Source organism: Camelus ferus, chromosome 1, assembly GCF_009834535.1.
Source record: "Camelus ferus isolate YT-003-E chromosome 1, BCGSAC_Cfer_1.0, whole genome shotgun sequence".
Classification (NCBI taxonomy): Eukaryota; Metazoa; Chordata; class Mammalia; order Artiodactyla; family Camelidae; genus Camelus; species Camelus ferus.
In genome coordinates this window covers 119,600,048-119,625,757 of record NC_045696.1, presented here as the reverse complement: position 1 = coordinate 119,625,757, position 25,710 = coordinate 119,600,048, and the positions used below count along the sequence as shown (strand labels likewise).

The window sequence follows — 25,710 nt, the reverse complement described above, 5'->3', positions numbered from 1 at the left end:
GATAAAAACTTGAAACAAACTAGGAACAGAAGGAAATTATCTTAATACGGGCCATATATGAAAAGCCCACAAATTCAATGGTGAAAGATTGAAAGCTTTTCTCTAAGATCAGGAAAATGGCAAGAATGTTCACTCTTGCTACTTCTACGTAACACAGTAGTGGAATTCCTAGTCAGATCAGTTAGGCAAGAAAAACAAACGGCATTCCAATCAGAAAGGAAATAGTAAAACTGTCCCTGTTCACAGGTCTTGTGCTGCATGATCTAATGCAGAAAACCCTTAAGACTCCACAAAGGAAGTGTCAGGACTAATTAATGAATTCAGTCAAAGTGCAGGATACAAACTGAACAAAAATAAGTTTCATTTCTATACTGAAAAGGAAACTTCATAAACAATAAAATCCTTAGAAATAAACCTAACTAAGGAGGTAAAAGATGTGTAAACTGAAAATCACTAACACAGATGAAAGAAATTAAAAATGCCATTAATAAGTGGAAAGATATCCTATGTTCATGGACTGCAAGACAACACTTTAAGAAAAAAGAAAAGTGGAACAACTGAAAAATAGTGATGAAAGAAGAGCGCACAGATGCAGAAAGAGAGGGGAAGATCAGAATGCAGATGAGGCATGAAGGGAGCATCTGCACCCTTCACACAGGAGGGAGGAGTTGATGTAGGCGACTAGTAAGTGGAAGAGAAAGGATAAAGTTGAAAAGGAGTAGAGGTGGGTGTTTAGCAGTTGAAACGAGTCATGGGTTCTATGCTGGATAATAATAACAACACAGAAAAAAAGGTAGTTTCAGTACACCAGCCAGTGGTGGGATGGGGTCACTGGAGTTTGTGGTCAGAGCCAAGTGCAGATGGTCACCGGCGTAGAGGCTGTTAAACTGAGAAGCATGATGTTCGAAGTGTCGCCTGGTAAGAAATGAAGTCACCTGGACGATGGAGAGGACACGGATCCAGAGGGAACTGGGAGTGAAAGAGCCGCAGGGCCGCAGGTCGCCCAGCCAGACGGCAGGTGCCTCAGAAGGAGGACGGGTTTACAGGCAGGCAGACAGCAACATTCCCCAAGGCGTACTGGCCGCGAGCACAGGAACGGCTACACCTGAGAAGACCCCGGAGAAGCACAGACTTAGAAAACGCTGAGCTTCCGTTAAGACAGGAGAGGAACGGGCTTTCGAAGAGTGCAGGTTCAAGAGTTATGTAAGAGAACTTAAGGTCAGACTTCAATCTTGAGGAAAGTAACTATTTTCTTTAAAAAGTATGCAAGCAAAAAATTTTAACAAGCCAAATATAACAATACAGGTAGTTTTCTAGAATATATTCAACATGCCAAAAATACTGGGGGGGGGGAACCTATTCTATTATCAAGCACGCAGCACTGTATTTATTGTTTAAACCAGTTGGTTTAAACTGATTTATTTAAATCATTTTTTAATTTTTATTTATTTATTTACTTACTTACTTTAATCAGTATTTTTAGAAGTTAGATTATTTTCTTCACTCTTTTGATTACATCAACAAGTAGTATGAAATGAAGCAAAAATATTCATCATTCAGACTGGACTGGAAGGCCAGACTGAATTAAAGTTTTTTACATTCTGTATTTGGAAAAATATCCTATTTGATCTCTTATTAGTATAATTTTGAGCTGGAATTTATGTTAACTAGCAGCATGTTTGGCATGTGACTTAGGTTTCCTAGGCCCACGATAAATACATTCTCTGAAATATAATTACATTTTTATTTGCATTATGAACAATCTTTCAGCAACTGTTTCAAAGACAACTTAAGTCCAATATTACAAAGTAGTAGAGTAGAACATTTTTATTTTAAACAGGCTGAATTTCTGTCTTTCTTTAAAAAATAATTGAGGGAAGGTTATATGCAATTCATTCTGGTTTCTACAATGTGGTGACACTGGGGTAAATGGAGTTACCAAGATACTGTTCTTTAAAAGCTGAAGGGAGAGAATTTTCAATTTAAAATAAAATTGCTATGGTTACCCAATGTTTACCTTTATAAGCAATAATTACATGAGCCATCCAAGGAATTCCCACAAGTGCAGTAAGATCTGCAGTGCACAGTAGTTATTTCACACACAAACTGGGACTGCATACGCCACTTCCTTTGCTAAGTAGGGAAATACTAAGGAAAGTGATTCACATCTTTCTAAACCATAGAAGGGTGGAGACAAAAAATACTAAAAGTAACTACTTTAAAATCCAAGAGATGACTCAGATAATTTACATTTTTCATACTCTTTAGTTCCCTTTATTAAAGAGTGCTATCTAAAATTTTATGAAGCAGCTTCTATTGTTGAAAAAAGGAAAGGGTGTTTCTAACGTGTTTCAAGACATGGAATTTTTTTTTTTGCATAAATAGATTTTCATGCTCTTGATAACCTTGTAAAAAGTCACTTATAACTTAATGTTATTTCAGAATAAAATGAATTCCTTTAGATGCAGTCAATTTTTAATTTCCTTAATGGGAAGAAGTCCCTGTCAGATCTGATAACAAGCCCATTCTTGGATAACTGGCTGGTTAAACCTGCTCTCACTTATTGTATTACAGGACTTTTTGGTCTGTTTTGTTCATGATCAGAACATTCAGTAATGCAAGAATACTTATGAAACTTTGCCCCAGTACAATTCTAATGTGATCCTAATATTATGAGGCCTATTAAGATATCTTAATAGGCCCATCACTACATCTTAATGGGCCTTCCATAAAGCACCTACTTTTCTGCACAACAGACTATCAAAATATGTTTGTTCTTTAACATCAGGGCTATTCCAAACTAAAATAAAACAGCATGTTACACCCAACTGGTTTAAACAATAGAGTCTTACCATAAACAAAGGGAAGTGAAATAAGGTGGCTCCAAGGTGACTGATTCAGTTACTCAATGCTTCCATGTAGGACATCTGGGCGCCTTCCAGCTTTTCCATCAGACTCAGCATGGCCCTTTGGCTAATTCTCTCCACAGTCACAAGATGACGCCTCCTATACGTCAAGGCATCATATCAGACACATACTGTTTGTCCAGCAAAAGGGGAGTTTCCTTCTGCGTCTCCCTTTTTAGGGACAAGGAAGACTTTCTCAGAAGCTACCTAAACTGACTTTCCCTGATACGTGACCAGACTTGGCTCACATGTCCCTTCCTAAACAATCACTGCTAGGCAGAGAAGATTACCACGACTGGCTTACACTGTTAGGGCTTCTCCAAGTCATGCAGGATGGAGGTGGGACACCGAACAAAACTGGGGGTCGGCAAGGAAGGAAGTGAGTGATGACCAGTGAGTAAGCAACCAGCAGTACACTATTTTCTACACAGAAAAATCAAATCTTGGCATTTTATTTCAATAGTTTAATTTTCCCACCATTATGAGTTAATTACAACACATTAGTACTGGATGATACTTTGAGGGCTCCAAAGACTTTTTTTTTTAAGGGAAAAAAAATCAGTCATCAATAATTTATCTTGAGATAAATTTTAGGCAGTCATTTCATAAATGCTATCGACCCAAGAGAATAGTATACTTCAGAATATGAAACTATAAGATTTCACTTTGATTTTGACCAATTAAAATCAAAGTTTTATGCCAAAAATGGTTCCTATTAATCTCACTTTTCTCCTCTAGGAAAAGGAAGACTATAATTACTAGACGTGGATGAAGCCACATCCAGAGTAATGAGACCAGAACACACGCAACTCCCAGACAATGGTGGGTCTAAAAACCATGTTCTAAGTATCAATGACTCTGAAGGTGTTCTGTCTGAAAAGGAGTCACGGAGAACACGGTAGCTTTAAACTATCTGAAGTGCTATCACTGTGAAGGGATACCAAATTGCACAGTTCTAGAAATAAGAACTAGGGTCAATGAACAATAACAAGCAGGAAGGGGAACTCTGGTTCAATACACGACAGTGCTTTCAATCTGGCATTGTTGTCTGAACAGGGCTGGCTGCTCACAGAGGGCAGGGAGGAACATCCCAGGTCACCCAACTACCTACCGTTCCAGGCATTTAAGTTTGTAACAACATGCCTGCAAGATAGTTTTAAATTCCCATTTCAAGATAAATTGTGAGCTGGACAAGTCAAAATTGGAGTTCACATGGCAAAGAGGTGGAAGAAACTGGATTCTAACCCAGGCCCATCTGTCTCGGAAGCCTGGCTCGTCCCACACATCAAGAACCTAAGCTAAGTGAAATTAGCAGCTGTTAAGGAAGCCAGCGGGATTTCTGAGCTGCTGAGAGCTGAGTATCATCTGACTTGAAGTCCCTTTCAAAATTAAGATGCCAGAAATGGAAAGCAGCCCTCCCTTCCACGGTAGCAGCTCTTCCTAGCTGAAGGACACGCCCCACCTGTCCTGGCACTGGTTCCACCCAGCAGAGCTTTGAGGTAAGCAGGAGAGGTTTGATCTCTGGGCATTCCACCAGAGAGGGAAAGAGGACAGCGGAGATGGGTTCCTTCGCCCTCCTTCCAGTTCTCCCCCACAAATATCTGTATTTTCCATTTTCCCCTCTGATCGCTCATTCACTCAGTAGTCACCTACTACACCCTTCTTACACACCAGGAACCTAACCTCAGGGTCTCGGCCTTCTCATGGGAAGAGCCTGTAGGCACAGAGGGAAAAAGGATGTTTATTCAAGATATTTCCATCTTCTTAACAGACCTGACTCTACCAATTCTGACCCTTTTCTTATGTCACTCTGATTTGTCCCTCACTGCTGTCTCTGTCCCTCTTCCTTAGCCTACAGAAAACCTCTCTGCCTCCCTAACAAGCTACCACTCCATCTTCCACTTGTCTCTCCATACTGGAACCAGATCCCATGCTCAGCCACCACTCAGCTGATACTGCCCTGAGGTCACCAATGATGACCAACTGTAAATCTTCATTTTTCTCAACTACTCCAAAACACTGGGCACCAGTGATCTTATTAAACTGTCTTCTTGCCATGTCCATAAAAATTTCACCTATTTTTCTAAACCTTCTTTTTTAGTCCCTGTCATTTGGCTTTCCTTCCACCCCCTATATTTAAACACTGCTTTTCTATTCATCCCACTTTCCCTCCTCCTGGTCTACAATCTCTTCCTGGACAAGCTCATCTATTTCTATTACATAAACCATCATTTAGGTGAAACTTCCAGGTCTTTATTCCCAGTCCTAAACTCCAGACACAACTTCTGAATGCTCAATGGGCCATTTCACCTGCATATTCCATATTCTCTCAGACTTACTGTCAAAATTCAACTTTCCACCTTGAGTCCACTCCCCCAAAGTGTTCGTCTTCTGAAATTCCCAGGTTGGTTAATAGCAATGACATCACCATGTACATAGTAGCCCTGACACAAGAAGAATTATCTAGAAGCCTTCCCTTACTTTATCTCCCACTTAGTTGCCAAGTTCTAGGCATTTCACCTAAAATCTTTCTAAACTCTCTTCACCCACAATGACCTGGTTCAGATCCACTTCAGTCCTCACCTGACTTCTCAAAACCACCTCCTAACTGGTCCCTCCACTCCTGACTCTGCCTTCTCCAGCCCCATCCATCCTTGCAGCAGACATGGGTTCTCTCACAAGAATCCCTGGCTTTAGGGAGTGCTTCTGGTCCAAAGACCTACAAGGACCCAGGACTGGCCAGAGTATCACCTACTTCTAGCCAATGTTTAGTTCAGGGAGGAACACAGAACCAAAGCCAGACAGGATCTTCCTCAGGATTTTACTTTCCTGCCTAAGATTTCAGGGAAAATACTCTTTTTCTCTTGGGATTATAAGGAAATGTAAGCTAAACTGCCTGGAGGAAAGAAGAAAAGGACAGAGCTTTAAAAGGGTGAGGCTGATGGGGACTCCATCACCAAGTCCTGGATGGGGCTCTGCCGGACCATCCCTACTACCTGACCAGTCAAATTCCTTTTACATTTAAGCCACTTTGAGTTGGGATTTCTGCCATTTGTAACAAAAAATCCGGATTAACAATTCTCTATATCACCAATCACTTCTCACAGATAAAATGTTATCTGTCTGCTTTTAGTCAACTAAACTTTACTGACGCACACAACACTGGAGATACCCACCACTGTCTTGTCTTGCAGTTTCATGAATACAAACGACTTGTTCCAACAGCAAGTCAGTTCATGCAGCTGTGCCACTGCATACGCTGCTCCCGCTGCCTGGAATGCTCCCTCCCCACTGCTTGTCCACAGAACACACAGCAGGGTTGCAGCAAAGAAGGTGGGAAAATTAGGCAGGGGCCAAACCATGAAGGGCCGTGAAACACCACATTAATGCATATACATTTTAACTGCAGAATGATGATGGGGAACCCACTAAAAATGTTTAGGTCAAAAAGTGACATAATCAGATTTGTATCTTAAGTGGCCTCACTGTGGATGTGGTGTGAAGGATGACCTAAAAATGAGGTGACACTAAAGACAGAGGAAAAACAATATGCTATTGAAACAGTCAAGCCAAAGGCCACAAAGGCTGATAACAGGAATAAATTGGGACTTTTCTGGGAAAAGAATTTATCAAAAGCCTTGATCAACCTTTCGAAGTTCTTTGACTAGCATTCCTACTTGCAAGAATGGAGACATAAGGAAGTAATGTGACATCCATAAAATTTACATATCAAGATTTTACTAAGCATCACTGATAACAAAGTATTTTTTAAAACCTACATGTTAAACTATAAAATGATTTAAAATATAGACTATATCATACAATGAACCTGAATGGTATTTAGAAACTTAATTTTTTAAAGCATGTAACAGTGTTAAGTGGAAAACATCACACACACAATGTGATTCTAATTAAGTTAAATAATGATCAGAATATTTTTTTCTTAAAAAGCAACAACAGTAGATTAGTTAGAGCAGTGGCAGGATTATGGATACTTTGTTCTTTCTTTCGTATGTGCAGATATTTTTTTTTTCCTGAGTAACATTATTCCTGACTCAGGATTTGCTAAACTCCATCTCTACTTTACATGTAAAGGAAGTCCCAGTGGGGTTAAATGACAAAAATTCACATCCCAGTAAGTAGTAAGACTTGGTAGCAAAACCTAAATACGGCCTGGGTGGAAGACTCACTGTTAAGAAGCAAACCTATGAAGCCAAAGCCCTTCACCTGCACTCTGGGGCAGCTGGGCCCTGAAAGCCGACCAAGGCTGTCGAGGCTTGAAGCCCGCCTCTAAATCCACACTTCACAAGCTGTCAAATAGCTAGCGGGGAGTAGACTCCAAGAAGGGGTCATTTAAATGCTTGTTTTTATAACTTTATTTTTATATAAACAATCTCAGCCAAGAAATAGTAGTGACAGACTAGACTGGAGAAAAGGGCTCAGAGAAAGGAGTTTGGTGACAATGATGTTCTATAGCCTGTACTTACGTTGCTTTTTAAAATACATGAATGCTTTATAGCATGAGATGACTATTTCCTTGACAGAATATCTCTACAACCTTGTCACAATCCAAAATAAGCTCTGCAGACCTAAGCATTCAATTTATTCAAGCAGGATAATGATCAAAAAGTCATTTGGTAACTAACAAAAGAGAATTGAATATAACATAAGGCGTCAATGAAAGCAGTTTGGTTAGCTACTGAGTAGGAGAAAAAGACAAAATGATCAAGGACAATTTTTAAAGCCTGAGTTATGTGAATTTTTTTTAACATTACAAATTAAGAAACTGTGATTTAGATTGCATTTAGATTACAGTACCAACCAAAAGTTCAAAACATCTAAGCTGTTTCTAAAGGTGGTGGACTGAAGATTATATTAGAAAATCTGGTCAAGTATAGCTCTTAACCATTTTGTACACAAGGACTTTTTATCTTTTTTAAAAAACTAAACTGCATATTTGATCACAAACGATGGTTATATTTCACTAGTTTTAATTTGCCTATCTATATGACCAACTATATTACTATCTTAATTTCACTGTTCTTTATGAAGAATTTAAAAATGATTCCTTCAGTAAATTTAGAAAATTTGCAGAAACCAATGCAAAAGCACCATCTAGTGGTGAAAGGTGAAAATTACAACTTATATTGCAATGATACTGCAAAAAATACTTGTATGTGTTTGACTTTACATGCTCTCCATCATATATTACCAGGAAAGAAAAATACAAATGGGCTAAGTGATATTGATGGTCTGTGTCTATTATTTGTCACTATTTTCCTAATCAAATCTTAATCTTACTATCTTGAGTTTGATATTTTTCCTTTTTCTGACTTGCCCACCCATGGCACAAATACTTGACTGAATTAAGACAGGATTATTTCCAGACTCACTCAAAACCTTTCCTGAGCCAAAGGTTAGAAAAGTTTATAAAGAACAGAAATAAGGTGTCTTGATGGGTGAATTTCCAGTGGAATTCTATTCAGCAAGGGCCATTCCAGGTAACAACAAATGAGAGGCAACCTATGTTTTGTTTTTATTAAAGTGATAGTTTGGTAGATAATCCTGAAAAGCCAGGTAAAGAATCATAATTGGTTAATTCACACGGAATTCCTAAAGAAAATTGGAATATTTAATGTGGCTGAAATTATTCCAAATTGAAGAACACAACCTAATAATGTTTTCCCAATAGTCTGCTCCCCCTCTACCAGAAGAGAGATGGATAAAACTTTTCAGCCTTCAATAACAGCTTCCTGATCACCCTCTTCTTTAAAAAAAAAAAAGTTTAATTTACCTAAAAACTGTAACAAAAACCTAACAAGGCTGATTTTTTTGTTGTTTTCAAACAACATCACATTAAGTCTACTTAATATCAAATAGTATGTATCGTAAACTATTTAACAAAAAATCTAGTAGGTTGCAGCTTGACAATGGTAAAGAAGCCAATTACTGGGCCAAAGTTTCTTCCTTTCTACACAATCTTTCAGTATGTTTGAATTTCAAACAAGACACCTAACAAACCACATCAACAATATCAAACTAGCTTATCTTGGCTTCATGGTGCCTTGAGTCTAAGACCTCCAGATTTTTTTAAACTACTTTCACTAAAAACGCAGGAGTCACTCTCCTAACTGAGGTTCCCCGGGGTGACTGGTGGCGAACAATGCTACGGTGTACACCACAAACACACAACATGGAGAACAAGCCACGAGCAAGGGGGTGCACACAGCTGGAGAAGGACCAAACATCCGGGAACACACTCCTGTTTCAGGAGAAGTAAATCTACTGCAGAACCATTATTTTCAGCTATTTAATATTCTCTTCTTCAAGTTACAACACATAGGGATCTTAGATTCTCAAACCCCCTCCCCTGAAAATCTATTTGAGTTATTAAGTAAGCTGCTACACTAAGTCTTCCATCAAATACAGCGGCCCACCACGTATCAACAAAATGTCTATGATACAGGATTCGGGCTGACACTAAGTAATTATTCACACACATAATGTATAAAAGCAAAGTTTAAATTAGGAGGAGGCATGAACAGCAACAAACTAACAAATGACAAGCGCTGCCTCTACTACTGCAGAGACCACGGGGAAGGACCTACCATCATAGGGATTCCCACACTATTTCCTCTGGTGGAAGCAGTAGGGGTACTGTTTCAATTCCCATCTCAGGCCTGTAGCAGAAAACAGATATCAAAAGCAAGAATATGCTGACCCTGGAAATGAAGGGCTATGTTATAAAAATAACTAATACCTTGAATTATCAGATAATATTCAAAAGTCTTAGTAATTTCTAATTTAGTTTTACCCTACTATCAAGAAAGAAAATTACTAATGTGTAACTAGACAGAGTTTCTATTTTTAAAGGTTTTCTTTATATATAAACGATTTCTTACTGGATTCTGTGAAGAGACCCAAAAAGTGGGGTTAGAGTCTTATTAGAATTGCTAGCAACAAGATATTCTCATCAATGAAAAAAAATCCAAATACATTTTCTAGAACACTTACCAAGCAATTTTATGGGGATGCCTTAATCTAAAAAATTGTCCATAAAGTATGAAATATTCAATCTATGCAATCCCTTACATACTCAATTTAAAACATACTCATTTTAGAAATCCATAAATTTAAGAAATAACAATAATATCTTCCAAAGATGAACACTGGTTAATTATTTACTATATATGAACTTAAGAAAAACTTCGTGATAACATATATACTGTTTAGTAACTTGTTTCTCTCCATCTTCCTCCACTGAACAATGTGTACTTTACCCACGCTCTTAACTATTCCTCTGTAACACTTTCAATGACTATATAACATTACGTTCAAAAGTAATATCTTACTGTATTTAACCAATTTTCTAAGATTGAACATTTGGGTTGCTTCTCTTTTTTCCCTCTTACATAACCATTTTTCCAGGCACATATCCCAACAGTTATTTTTAGTGAAATGGCTTGCCTTCAAACAAGTAAAATTAGGCCTAAAGTATCCTGGAGCCTTAATTCTCAGGTACAATGACTTACAAAGACCAAATGTCAGAATTAAACTCTCTGTATAAAAGAATACTGTCAACCACATTTCTTATTAGTCCAAAAGCATCATCAGTTTTAATCACTGCTGTCATGGTGATTACTGCGATGTTCTCATGTGCATGCCCAGTAGGCTAAAAGATGTTACCCACCCTGATGGAAGGATAGCTGCAGTTCTGAGCATATTAAAATTTGTTACTTCTCCTCTTGTCAAAAAACTCTTTATGAAAAAATTAACCTTGTCAAAAAAATATTCAAGGGGCATTACTTTTACTATGTCTTCTACCATATTAATGCCACAGACATAGTAATATTATTAGTTTGCCATTTGGTGGCAGCAAACACAAAAGAAAGTAAATTTCCTGAGTACTTAACATTTTCAATATTATTACCAAGTCAAAGGTAGTCTTCCCTGACTCCCATATTTTAAACAAGGGTTTCAAATGAAAGATGTTGTTTTATAGGCATTAAGTTATATTTTCACCTTGTTATATTAATAGTCAGACTCAAAACAGTATCATAAGCAAATTCCTGATTAACAGCCTTCTGTCACTATAGCATTTACCAATACAATTTAATTGCCTCAAAAACTATGGGAATCTTTTGATGCTTATCAAGCAACAAGTAATTACAATTATCTTTCATTTGTGCTGATATTCATATATCTCATGTAAAAATTACATGCTTTTTTAACTCTAAACAAATCCAGCAAGCCTGGCCTCCTATCCCCCATGAATTATTATTCAACAATCATTTGTTAATAACTACAAATGTGCTAAGTACAAGGAATACAGCAGTGAACAAGAGTAACTGTTCCTGGCTTCATGAAGCTTACACAAAATCTCTCATACATCCCTTTTCCCAGACTTGTAAAATGGGGTGGTAAAAGGCCAGCTTGAGCCTAAATATTATATAAAATATATAAAGTACAAAAATATTGCTTCCCTCCATATATAATTTACAATTAAAAAAACACTACACAAAAAAATTAGAATAAGGAAATGCAACCTAGTTTTTGCATTATGACTGCCTTAACAGCTTCCTCCTCTTCTTTTGAAATATCAACTTATTTCAAAAGGAAAAATGTTTGGTGCACTTAATGTACTATTCTGTTTACTCAACCCTCAAGATGCTAAGGGACTTATATCAAACCAAAAAAAGTACGAAGATTATCTTTTCACATGAAATTATAACACAGCAAAGTATGTCAAACTTCACGGTAACTTATCTGTAGAAATCACGAGTGAATTCAAACCAAGGATCATGAGTGGATTCAAACCAAGGCTAAAGTGTGCACATAATTCCAGATTAATCAGAGTTGAACACATCTGACAGTGTAAACACCCAGTCCCCCACAGCACGACATCTCCTCCAGCACAGGGCCACGCTCCACTCACACCAGCACACCCGGCTCCAGGACTCCGCACACCACAGCGATGAACCACTGGTTCTGCATGGACATCCCGCAGACGATGTTTGCATCTTGTCAGCAGAAGATAATTTTCACCTTCTTTTGTTTTTCTCTTTTTGTCTCAGGCAGATACAAGATGCCTCAGGTTAAAAATTAACACCAGCAATTTCACATGGTCCAGTCTAATACCAAGTATTCACAACATGACTTGCGCGGGGAGAGCACCATCTCTTATTCCCCTCAGATACTCATCTTCTAGGAAAGGAGAAAGTACCAAGTACACTGCAAAGCAGTGCAGTAAGTGCTCTGACAGAAGTTCAAGTGCTCTGTGTGTGTGTGGTGGGGGGCGGTATACACACATGATGCATTAGGAGTCACATGACACACCAGTCAATGAATGATATCACAAGTGGAGGCCACGAGAAATAAAAGTAACTAGGACTCCTTTGCTAAGTGCGCACCATGCTGAGCTGTATGTGTTTACTGGGAAACTATGGCCAGACCCCTCCCAGAGATAGGAGATGAGTCAGGGCCTGCCCTCACACTCCTATCACACTGGAGCGCCCAGCCACTGCAGCAGGATGATAAGAAGAAATAAAAAGCATACACTTTGGGGGAAAAAAAAGAAAGAAAACCGCCTGTATTAGCAGACAACATGACTGTCTATGCAGAAAGTCCCACAGACATCTCCAAAATAGTTTCCAGAACTAATGAGTAAGTTTAGCAAATTCACAGAACACAACTGTATTTCTACATACCAACAATGAACTAGAAATAAAATTTTTTCAGGTGGTACCATTTATAATAGCGCCCCCAAAGTTGAAATACTAAGGTGTAATTTAACAAAATATGTGCAAAATCCATATGCTAAAAATTATAAGGTATTGATAAAGGAAACCAAAGGACTAAATAAATGAAGAGAGATGCCACATTCACCCACTGGAAGACTCATTATTGTTAAGATTTCAATCTTTCCTCATTTAATCTATAGATTCAATGTAATTCCAATCAAAGTCCCAATGGTGTTTGTAGAAATGAATAAACAAGATTCAAAAATGAATATGGAAAGGCAGTGAAAAAAGCCAAAACAGGTTTTAAAAACAATGAAGTTGGAGGAGTCACACTACTAGAAAGCCACAGTAATCAAAACAGTGTGACACCAGGACAAAGAGCAGACATACAGATCTGATGGAAGGGAAGAGTCCAGAAACATATCCACACACACGTGGTCAACTGACTTTTGACAAAGGTGCAAAAGGCAGTTCAACAGAGAAAAAAAATCTTTCCAACAAATGGTCTGAAACCAAAATTCACCATTAACTCAAAATGGATCACAGACCTGAATGTACAATCTGAAACTGTAAAATTTCTAGAAGAAAATACAGGAAGAAATCTTTGTGATCTTGCTGAAGGCAAAGATTTCTCAGAGATAATATCAAAAGTACAATCTAAACAAAGATATATTTTTAAAAAATTCATCAAAGAAAAGAATTTCTGTTCTTTAAAGGACATCACTAAAAGAGTGAAAAATACAGGCCACTCAGACTGAGAGAAATTAGATATGTGACAAAGGATTTATGCCCAAAATAAAGAACTCCTACAACTCAGTAATAGGAAAATCCAATTTTTTAGATGGGCAAAAGATGTAGACAATTTGACACTTCAACAAAGACTATAGACATGAAAATATATGGACATTAATCATTAGAAAACCACAATATAAAATACAATGATATACTATTAGATACCTACGAAAATTACTTAAAAAAAAAAAACCTGACAAAACCAAATGCTAGAGAGGATGAAGAACAAGGGAACACTCTCACACATGACTGGTGGGAATGCAAAACTGTATAGCCACTTTGGAAAACTAATGCTTATAGTTGCTCATAGTTATATATATAATTAATGTGGAACCTACACCAACAATCTTACTCCTAGGTATTAATCCAGTAAAATAAAAATTTATGCTCAAAAAGAATCTGTAGATGAATGTTTATACTGGCTTTATTTGTAACCTCCAAAACCTGGAAATAATCCAAACATTCCGCAACTAGAGAATGGATAAATGAAGTGTGGTAAATCCATATAACAGAATACAACTCAGCAATAAAAAAGGAAACAATCAAGAACTGAACATACCAACAACACACACAAATCTTAAATGCATTATGCTAAGCAGAAGGCTGCATCCTGAGCAGTTCCTTCTTACAACATTCTGCAAAAGGCAAAACCTTAAGGACAGAAAAGAGAGAAGTAGTTGCTAGGAGCTGGGGACCTGGGGAGGGTGAACACAAAGGGGCAGGAAGGGATTTCTAGGGGTGACAGAGTGTTCCACATCTGGATTGTGGTGGTCATTACGTGACTCTATGTGTTTGTAAAAACTCACAAAACCATTACATTAATAAGGGTAAATTTTACTATATCTAACTTACACCTTAATAAAAAAAGAAAAACTACAAAGATACTAGAAGCCACATATCAGTGTTTTAAGAAAAACAGTCTCCTAATAGGGAAGACACAAAAACTTGAAGACATAAAAATCCACAAATTTCTGCATTAAAAAATTAAACCAGAAAGTGAAACAACTGACAGACATTAGTGGAAAAACAAAAAACAAAAAACAAAACAGAATCCACTATTAAAACAGGCAAAAAATAGAAGCAAACAGTTCATAGAAGGAAAGGAACCACAGTGTCTCAAACATATGAAGAGACACTCAACCTCATAAGATACATTCAAATTAAACCACATGGATGTACCACTGTTCATCCTAAAACGGTAGGTCCTAGGGTGAATGAAGTAGTAACGTAATTCCTGTGGGAAAGCAACTGTCAGTATCTAGCAAAACTGTGAATGCATATTCCACTGATATGGAAATACACTTTCAGGATATGTTTTTAAGTGCAAAAAGCAAGTTGCATTACAGTCTATAGGCTGATGCCCTCTGTGTAAGAAGACAATGTCCACAAGGACCGAGTCACGGCAGTCGCTGGCCTTTCACACACCCTGAAAGGAGTTCAGGGTGGAGATCGGGAAGGAGGTGCTCCGTGCTCTGGGAAAAACTGGCCGAACAGGCCTTCAGAGTTAGATAATTTTAGGAGAAAATTTTATGAACCCCAAACTATTACATCTTCCCAAACTTAGAAAGGCACTAAAACCATTAACTGATATGTCTCTGCCTCGTGATTACGAGCAACCTTCTACTGAGATGTGTGCCTGGTCGCATGCACACCCTCTGCCAAAATCACATATATACCCGCCTCCCCCTCACCTCTCTGGAGCAGTTTCTCAGAGCTATCTAAGCTATCTAAACCTGTCTCCCAGGCTGAATAAACTCGACTCGCAGCTTTTGTGTTGTGTGTTTTCAAGTCAAACAAGAGAAGAAGACGACATGTTTGTATTTGCTTTTATCTGCATAGAGAACACTAAGGATACAGGGGAAACTGACACGGTTATTCATTTGGAATGTGCTGTACAAATTCTACTCATGAGACACAAAGTGGCAAAAACACTTCTTGAGTATACCTTTATCTGGTTTTGATTATTAAACCATGTAGGGTAGGAAAAGAAAGACGGAGGAGAAAGAGGAATTCACCCTATACTTGACACATTTGCACAGGAACATAGTGATATATGTAGCTGTAATATAATAAAGAATTTGACCAGTCTTTGTCCTGGGTACCTGGGAACTTCTAAACCTTTGGAATTTCCTGAGTGACAGAAGTGTCTTTGTTATTCGTGGTGAGCTCCGAGGACCATACACTGGTTTATGCTCATGAGGAGACTCAGGCAGGTCCCTAGATTGTTCCAGATTGGGGTGGACCATGCTGGAAAGAAGCACCATGTGACAAGACTGGGGCTGTGCCATGTGACATTAGCCAGACCTCCTGAACTCCAGGGAAGGGAGGGGGGCTGGAGAATGAGTCCAATCATGTGGCCAATGATTCAACTCATCACACCTACAAACTGAATCCCCTGAAATAAATAATCTTGACACTGAAGCCTCAATATGCTAAGGGGGTGATCCATTTTGAAGATGTGGAAACAGTGGGGGACCCTCTCAGACCTCACCTTTTGCTGGTTTGGATTTCTATCCCTTTGCTATAATAAAACTGTAATCCTACTAAGTACAGCACTTTCCTGAGTTCTGACAGTCATTCTGGAAAATGATCAAACCTGAGTGGGTAGTGGGAGGCCTCAAATTTAGAAAGGTGGCCTAGGGACCCCAGAGCTGCAGTCGGAGTCTGAGGTGAGGGCAGTCTTGCGAAGACCCAGGCCCTCACCCTGTGATGGCTGCAGAAGTGCACTGTGGCAGGTGGTTATTGACTGCAGCGCTGTCTGCATTAGCAAAAGAACCACCTAGGTATCAACAGGGAACTGGGTGTGTAACAAGAAAATACTAAGCAGCTATAATTGATTAAAAAAACTCCTTAAGTACCGATAAGGAACGAACTCAAGATCCTGGAGGTAGAGAAGTAAATAAGATGCACAACAGTGTGTCTGACATACTATCTATTTTGTAAAAGGCAGAGTAACAGGTATTTGTTTATGTAATGATAAAATAAATCTCTATGGATAAAAAGAAAATAATACTGATTGTTTACAGTAAGGGAAACCAGGCAACTTAGGGGTGATGCAGATAGAGGAATAGGGGAATATTTTTACATTATATCCTTTTTAGTCTAAAATAAAATCATATGACTATCCTTTAAAATTAAATTTAAAAGCTACACAGATGAATCAGATGCATACCAATGGTAAGAATTATTTAGAACAATGCTTCACTCAACACTGGAAATGTAATCCACTCCTTTGACAAATAATTCAGATTACTTGAATATCCAAAGGGCATAATGATAAATCAACTTGGTGTTATATGATGCAACCATTAAAAATCATAACTAGGAAGATTACGTAGCAACTCGGTGAAGCGTGACACTAGAATGAGATGAAGCTGGGTCTGAACTCAAAGACAGGCACCCCAGTTAATAATATGTCCTTGACAAAACATTTTTTATGAAATAACAATAGAGCCCCCTTGTACGGCTGTGAGGAGTCACGTTAATACATAAAAAGCATCTAGTGCAATACATTTTGCTAAATGAAAAGGTTATAAAACTGCACAGACTCTCCATTTAGAATGATGCATCACTCATTCACTCCAAGTTACTGAGTTCTGACTCTGCTCGGTGCTGGTAACAAAGAGCCCAGCACCGTTGCAAAGGGTTACAATTTAGGAAAGCAGACGAGGACACAATGTGCTTATGACAGAAGGAGCCACAGGGATAACTGAGAAAGCCCAGGTCTAAAAAGGGGGCAGGAAGAAAATGTTCGTAAGCCCTTGATGAATGAAAAACAGGATACAGTCACAGAGAAAGCGCAAGAAACCCAACCTAGAGGAGTAGCGTGAACTGAGCGGGTGTGCGCATGAGTGCTGTCAGGTATCCCTTCTGCCAGGACGGCTCAGTCTTCCTTAAACGACAAGTTGGCCAAATAAAGGTAAAAAGGCATTTATAATAGAGGGCAAGATGCAAAACAATAGAAAGCGACACACTACGGGTATAAATAAAAACTGATACAGCCTCTGTGGAGGGCAGCTGATAATATCCAGCAAAATTCCACGTACACACCACTAAAAAAGATCTCCAAAATACATCAACTGGAGGGGAAGTACACAACAATCAGGTAAGCCACACTGTGTGTTAAAACCAAGGAGAAAATCAGAACAGATGTGTAAGGCTTGGCTTGTCTGTTGTAAAACCCGCATGACCAGTACCCATTTCTATAGTCTCCACTGCATCACAGGCCAGAAGTCCGGAACTACATTTCCCAGAATCCCTCTTCTCCAATGATTCAAGGACAGTCTTGTCGGCCAATGAGGGACACTGCAAAATTTAAAAAGGAGAAGCTATTGTCTGATGGCAACTGTGTGTAAACGCACGGGCAGACAACAGGCATAGGGTCTGACGGCCTGCTGCCTGAGAATCACCTGCTTTTTCCAGACTCAATATTGTACAAGGTCAATTTTCCAAATTAAATCCATAATTCTATGGAATACCCATCAAGTTTGAGTTTCCGTGGTAATTCGAATTTTTTTAAATGTGTAAGAAAAATCGAAGGGTAAGGAAGAGTTAATTTTGAAGAAAAATGTGAACTTCACAGCATATACAAAGATAAAATTCCAGGTGGGTCAAAAAATTGTGGGTAAAAAGATTGCAAATTTTTAGAAGAAACATAATATTTCTTAGCATCTTGATGGGTTTCCTACACAAGAAAGGAAAAAAGATCACAAAGATTGCTTAGTATGATTATATCGTAATTTGAAATTTCTGAGCAAGACTCCAACACACTGAGAAAAGACTAGCAACATACTGAGATGTACATATAACAAAACCAACAATTAAAATTAACATATGTATATACACACATACATACACACACAACTGCACTATAAGGGGGAAGAAAACAGGCAGCTCACACAAAAAATTCCAATTGGTCAAAACATATAAAATATATTTAACCTCAGTAGGAACCTGGGAAATACAAATTAAAACAAGATACTACTTCATACCCATCAAACTGTAAAAACTGAAATCAAACTAGAGCAATTACCAACAAGTTTGAGAGTAAAGAGACAATGTAATTGGTGCAACCATTCTGGAGAAAATAAAAATGAGATAGTAAACATGTATATCTGCTGTGACTCAGAAAGTCTACTTCCACACCTCAGCCTCGGAGAAACTTGGAGACACACCAGAATACCCACTGCGGCACTATCTGTAATTGCTCAAATCTGGAAACTACCTGACTGCAGTATGTTGGGGGAATAACCACATTCATTTGTATGAGATACAGCAATTGTAATAAAGGTATCACCATGAATAAATTGTAAAAACAATGTTGCAAAAAACACACAGTAAAACATTTAAAAATTTAGGAAATACAAACAGTACATTTTTTAAATTTAATTTTTATTTATTTTTGGGGGGAGGGGGTAATTAGGTTTATTTATTTATTTAATGGAGGTACTGGGGATTGAACCCAGCACCTCGTGCATGCTAAGCACGTGCTCTACCACTGGGCTATACCCTCCTCCCCCAAATAGTACATGTTTATGATATTGTTTATGGATATACAAATGCAGCATAAGTGCAAAAACCTGAATGCTATAAGTCAACCTTCAAGATGGTTACCTGGGGAAGGATGAGATTGGGCTCTAGCTTATATATAACTATTTTATTATTTAAAACACACAAAGCAAATAGAGCAAAGTATTAACATCTGTGTCTTCCTGGTGATAGGTATTTAAGCTTCTAGTGAATTATATTTTATCCTGTGTGTCTGAAATTTTCAATCTAACTAAAAAATATTTTTCTAAAGCAATCATTCTGCTTGGCTTCAGTGTAGAAGATAAGGTGAAACAGGCAAGACTGGAGAGGGCAGACTGGGCAGGGGACGGCTGCAGAGACCCCAGGGGGAGACAGAGCAGCCTACACTGAGCACGGAAGTGGGGAGGAGAGAGGCCTGCTACGTGCACACACAGGTCGGGACTAGACCGTTCTTTACACACTCATGCAAGCCTCAGATGCCTGAGTCATTTTCTTTTTAAGATCTCCCGTCTTGTTGAAATGCCTGTGCATACACAATAACTCAAAAGGTCCTCCAATGTCAGCTTGATCTGGGAGCTGCCTTATAAAATTCAAGGTCAATTAATTACATCACCTTCTAGTTAGTGAACTAAGGCTTCCTTTCCACTTACTTATATAAAAAAATCAAAGCCTGAGGCGCCTCTACCCAGAACTCGGCACTACTGTTACTAACTCTGGTTCACAGTGTTATCATCACCATGTCCACATTACCAACACAAGGCACCGAAGGCACATCCTTGTCAATCTGCACCACAACTTGTCACTTTCACTATCTGTGTATCACATGAAAGATGACAGCTCATAAACAAAGTCTGAAATTCATCATCTCTAATCATCATCTGAAAATAATCCTACAGACCTAGGCTTTAACAGCCATTAACATCGGATCCAAAAAGAATCACAGGCAAAAACACTGCAAATTCAAAAAGACATGTAAGAACACCTAGTTAATGAGTCAACCCCACTAAACAATGTCCTGATACATACATACAATTTGAACCTGAGGATAGTCTTTCATCAAAACTAGTATTTCAGACAATTCCCTGCAGATGCAGTCACAAACGTTCACAGAACATACAGACACATGACAACGCAAACAGACCCATCTCTGACTAAGAAAGCAGGCCCCAAGGTCCACCAGGCGACCATTCCACTGCCCAGCACAAAGCGCTGCAGTTAGACACCAGGACCCTGAGAAACACCTGATGCACGTACAGCTATCAGATAACTACCAAAAACATGCTAGGCCCCGGAAGCCATTTGCATGTATAGTTTGTTTTTTGTTTAAATACTGAAGTAATGCAACTTTTAGAACTGAACACTAGTTTCTTTCACGGCTGTATGCTTATCAGCATAAACTGCCTACGAGGGACGGGACGGGAGGGAAAGGTGCTCGGTTCACCGTCTGCTCTACTTGCGTTTACACAGAGCTGTTTTTCAGTCTGTAATGCCAAACTCCCCACATGTCTTTTCATGATACTTGGGAAAAGGAAAAATAATTTGTCTCTATTAACTCTGAAGTAGAGACAAAAATTTGTCTTTTGAGAAATCACTCATTTTTAGAGGCAAACTATGTAACTTGGGCTGTTTGCTTGACAGCACTCTTATTCAGTGTGTGACAGAGACATGCTCTTTCTGGGCACTGGTGCCACTGAACATAGTTGTTAATACTGACCCATCATCATTTTTGCATTTCTTCTCTTTTTAGTCCTTTATAGAACAACTTCTCCTCTTTTGCTCCTGCTCTGAGCATTTGCCCTGCTTTTATCTTGTACTAGATGAAGTCATGTGCAACTAACTCTGACCTTTGACTTACATACGTGAACTACTGCCCAGATAATCACTCTCTGGTAGTTACACGACATGGTCATGTTTGAGTCAGGACAGATCTAGGATTAGACCTGTGACCCTGATAACATCACCAACTTCTCTGAATCTGAATCTTCTTAACTTTAATAAGAATAATGCCAGCCACATACCTCAAATTCACGTAAGTACTCAGTACCCTTTAAAATCTCAGCAACATATATCCCATCCCCACTTTCTCCTCCTTCCCTCCATCCATCCCAGAGTAGCTGCTCTGACTCTCATCTTTAAGGACCAATGCAGGAGAGGAGAACTTCGGAGGTGAGAATCATCTTTCTAGAGCACATAGAGGTACATCAGGGAGCAACCAAGAGGGGAGAAGAGGTGGGTGAAGAAGAGGCCAGCGCTCTGAGCACTACTCAACCACGAGAGTTCCGTCTTGGTCATAAGATACTGGTACATACCACAGGCTGCATTTGGTAAAGACCCAGGGGCTTTTAAAAAATGAATTCTGAAAACTCACCAGTGCTGCCAATCCCACCTTTCCTCAGTACCAATACAGACACCCAAAAACTGCACCTTCAAGGGCCACTGCAGTGGCTGTCTTCTTCAAGGCTCACTTCTTCCCCGCGAGAGGGTCTGCCCAGAACACAGCCCCCATAGCCGTATCTCAGCTCTCAAGTGACCAGTCTCGCTCAAGGCTCCAGCCCTAGCACGTCTGCAGCAAGGTGAACTCACGCAAGACGCTGGCCGCGGCTGTCACACGCCGGGGAGGGGTGTGTGTGGGCTGTGGGGGTGGGCACTGAATCCCAGCTGGACAGGAGTGCAGCTGAGCAGCACGAATCGGGACCCAGCACTTACAGCGGGCCTCACTCCTCTTGTGGCATCTTACTACCCCTATCGCCAGCGAGGGATGAGTCTCTCCTGGTTCACTTACAAACTCCCAGGGGATGCTGACTGGCCTATGTGAAGGGAGGTGGGCAGGTAACCAAGTAGTGGAGAACTCCAGGAAGTCCCATTAGAACCATGTGGTAAGGGACAGAGAGAGGGACAGACAGAACCCCAAAATAGGGTGATACAGTCCCCAGGAGACACTGACATGGTAGGCAGGCAAAACACTGGAACTATTATAGTGAGCAGAAAAAGCAGTTTTTGGAATTAACAAGATCGTGGTTAAAAATCCTTACTTGGCCAGTTAACCAGAATAAACCTTGGGCAAGCTATCATTTCTGTATTAGTTTCCTCATGTACAAAATGAGACTAAAGTAAGATATAAAAACAAAAAATTCAAAAAATTCATATAGTTTTAGTATATAAAAGGCATAAAGACAGAAATGTTTTATTAGGTCAATGTCATTGTATTTCACTTTTTTCACCAGTGAATTCAGAAACAATCACATATATGTTTACATACTCGTATTAAGTGTTTATGAAAGTTCTTAGCATATAACAGGGACTCTTCCGTCACTCAGAATCACAGAATTTCAGGGGAATCAAGCTGATGTTTGATTATTTCCAGGAAGAAGTACTCTAGGCCACCTGTACACTAGAAGCCTGCTTTCAGTGAGCTCTATCGCTTCCTGTAGTTTCCAGCACCAGCTCTTAGTGTGCCACAGACGAGAGACGCCCACTCCTGCTCCCAACAGCAGGCCCCCCAACCCCGCCCAACTTCACCTTCCCAGCTCTCCACTCCTATTTGCCTTAATCAATCCCTATCACGTGATCTCAAGTGTGTGTCCCACCTGAACATGCACCTGTAGCCAGAAGCGTGACAGCACAGGTGTGGGAGAAGTCAGCATCATGGCCTCTCTGTCACACCCCTTGCATCAACGCATCGATGCTACACTTCCTTCCATCACTTGTGCTGGTAACACCGGCAAACTGTGCCCCTCAGCCCCTTCTGTCAACAATATTCTGTTGGGACTAGTTTGGGATGAAAGGACAGGGATCTTACATTTCTCCCTATTCACTCCCCTTTGATTCATTGATCAAAGCAGGCTGCCCAGGTCAACCCTCTTAGTCCCTTAATCTGTCCTCCCAAGTCCCCACTATCTGAGACAGTCAACACTGATGTTCAGTTTATCTCTGGGTTGCTTCCTTCCTTCCCACGCCCCCAACACAAGGGTGGGGTCACAGAACCTGCTCTGACCAATTAAATGTGAGCTGAAGTGACGTGATGGAGCCTGAGGGCTGACAGGCCTTCGTGAGGTTCCCAGTGTTCCAGAAGGTAGACGCCCCAGACTGGGTTCCTGCAGGAGGACAGCATAAAGCTGAGACCCCACTGACCTAAGAACGGACATGTCATATAGGCACTAAATCCGCCTCTTTTGCTTTTCAGTACTGAGATTCGGAGGTCATCACTACAGTGAAACCGAGCCCATCCCCCAGCTAGCACACTACCCCTCCCGTGTCTGCGCCTTCTGCAAGTGTGATGACGAGGCCGAGTCTCACACAACCCGATCAAGTAGGAGGTTTCACCCACAAAAAGAAAAAGTTAGGCTGTTCTGCTTTCTTTTTGAACACACAATGAGTTTTGGCTAATTCTTTTTTGGGGGGTGGTGGCTAGGTTGGGTTTTTATTTATTTATTCATTTATTTAATGGAGGGACTAGGGGTTGAACCCAGGGCCTCGTGCATGCTAAGCACGCCCTCTTCTACTAAGGTGTACCCTCCCTCTAATTTCAGCTAATTCTTAATGTTCGTGCTTCACCTCTCCTGGAAACAGTAATTCTTTAAATAATTTATTCTGCATTCTCACCTGAGAGCTACATCAAGCTCCATCTACTCTGAAAAATGGAGTAGCCCTTCCCTGTCTCAAGACCTCAGGTGCCTCTCTCCTTAACTCAATCAGGCCTGAAAACATGAAATGTAATTTAGAGAATTCATTTTCAAGTTCTCACAACCCAAAGATATAATTCATTTCAGTCCAGAGTAAATCGGTGCTCTTTAATCATCGCTCTGGATTCCGCTTCCCTCATCCTGTTCCTCCTTCTCACCATTGTGCTTTAACCCAAAGACTGACCTGTCCTGAGCATGGCCAGTCAGAGGGATCCTCTCTTTCAGATATATTACTCATGTCTTCCCGCACTGGGCTAGTCTCACCATCCTGTGCCATCCACTCACTGCTTAAAAGTTATTCAACATTTACCAAGCATCTACCCTGCACTAGGCAACTGTTTGGTCTGGGATGTGATCTCTGCCTTCAAGGAATTTACAGTTGAAAATGTCAACTGAACACTAGAGACGTGGATAAGAGCAACAACGCAAGGGGTCTTGAAGGCCTTACTTAAGTAGTATAAAACAGGGCCAAGGAACATAAACTGTGAAATCAGACAGCCCTGGTCTCAATTTGCCCATCTATAAAACTGGGATAATTTAATAGCAAAGAACTGTTCGAAGAATTAAATCAGACAACACAAGTAATAGACTTAGCTATATTTAATGCTAACACTACCCTGAAGATAATGGTTAATAACTGAAAAAACGGACACACTGACTATTTATATTTTAGAAATATTATGCTTTGGATCCACTAGCAAGAATAAAGGATGAGTATAAAGTACAGAAAGACAGTTAACAGGCTGCTGCAGTAATCAATGGTTCAGGTAGAAAGAATGAGAGAAAAATTACGAAAAAGGTTTAGTCCTAGCTCTAATAACAACTGTATAATCCTGTACAAGTTAACATCCTCTCTAGGCCTCAGTTCTCTCCTCTTAAGATCTGACCTAAATCATTCAAGTTTACTTCCAGTGTACCACCTGTTTTTAACATCTTCACATTTTATGTATCTATAATGTCGGTTACAGGCATCTCTTATATAAATATCTGTGGCAACAAAAATCAAAACTCCAAAGAATAATTAAATGCTAACAATTACCTTCAAAAGCGAGCAGAAAAAACAAAAATCATGCAATGTCAAGGACTAAAAAAAACTGCACCTGTGATGAGGCTTTCTCTGAGAGCAAAAAACAAAAACAACAACCCTATTATAAACCTAGAAACTGAGTTAAATTTTCTTAGCAATGCAAACTGTCATCACTTGATAAACTCCCTAGCTTTCCATGGAACAGCATGAAAAACTTTCAAGATACATTTTCCATAGTAAAGCTTCAGATAAACAAATTTCTACATCTAATACCACTTCCTATTTTATTTCTCTACCCATTAAAGATGAAAGACAAGAAAAAGAAAAGATATCCAAACGGAAAGGAAGAAGAAAAACTCTCTGTTCACTGACAACATAATCTTGTATGTAGAAAACCCTAAGGAGTTCACACACAAAAAGACTATTAGAAATAGTAAATGGATTCAGAAAAGTTGCAGGATATAAAATCAACACACAAAAATCAGTTTTTTTTAAAAAATATATACTAACAACAAAATAGAAAGGAAATTATGAAAACAATTCCATTTACAACAGCATTAATGATATACTTGGAAATGAACTTAACCAAGGAGAGGGAAAGCTTGTATACCAAAAGCTATAAAACACTGCTGACAGAAATTAGACACAAATAAATGGAAAGATATGGATAGGAAGACTTAATATTGTTAAAATGTCCATACTACACAGGGCAATCGACAGATTTAATATAATCCCTATCAAAATCCCAACTTTCTTTTTTTTACAGATTAAAAATCCATCCTAAAATTCATATGTAATCTCAAGGAACTCAAGAGCTAACACAATCTTGGAAAAAAAAAAAAAAAAGAACAAATTTGGAGGTTTCACATATTTCAAAACTTCTTACAAAGCTACAGTAATCAAAACAGTGTGGAACTGGCATGAAGGCTGACAGACAGACCAATGGAATAGAATAAAGACCAGAAATAAACTCTCGCATATATATATATACTCAGCTGACTTCAACAAGGGTGCCAAGACTATTCAATAAGAGA

The 25,710-nt window shown here is 39.2% G+C and overlaps 1 protein-coding gene across 8 annotated transcripts in view; it reads right to left on the bottom strand.

Moving 5' to 3' along the window:
• ANKRD28 (ankyrin repeat domain 28) overlaps positions 1 to 25,710 on the bottom strand; it is a 155,162-nt gene that overhangs the window by 104,722 nt on the left and 24,730 nt on the right. For 2 of the 8 annotated variants that reach the window (XM_032489100.1, XM_032489133.1), the window contains exon 2: positions 9,515 to 9,586. The exons of 5 other annotated variants lie outside the window; for them this stretch is intronic. In XM_032489100.1, the coding sequence (XP_032344991.1) occupies positions 9,515 to 9,520 (6 nt within the window). In that variant the 5' untranslated portion in view covers positions 9,521 to 9,586. Of the gene's footprint in view, positions 1 to 935; positions 1,106 to 9,514; positions 9,587 to 25,710 lie in introns of those variants that run through there. One more of the 8 variants, XM_032489124.1, reaches the window with a different exon arrangement.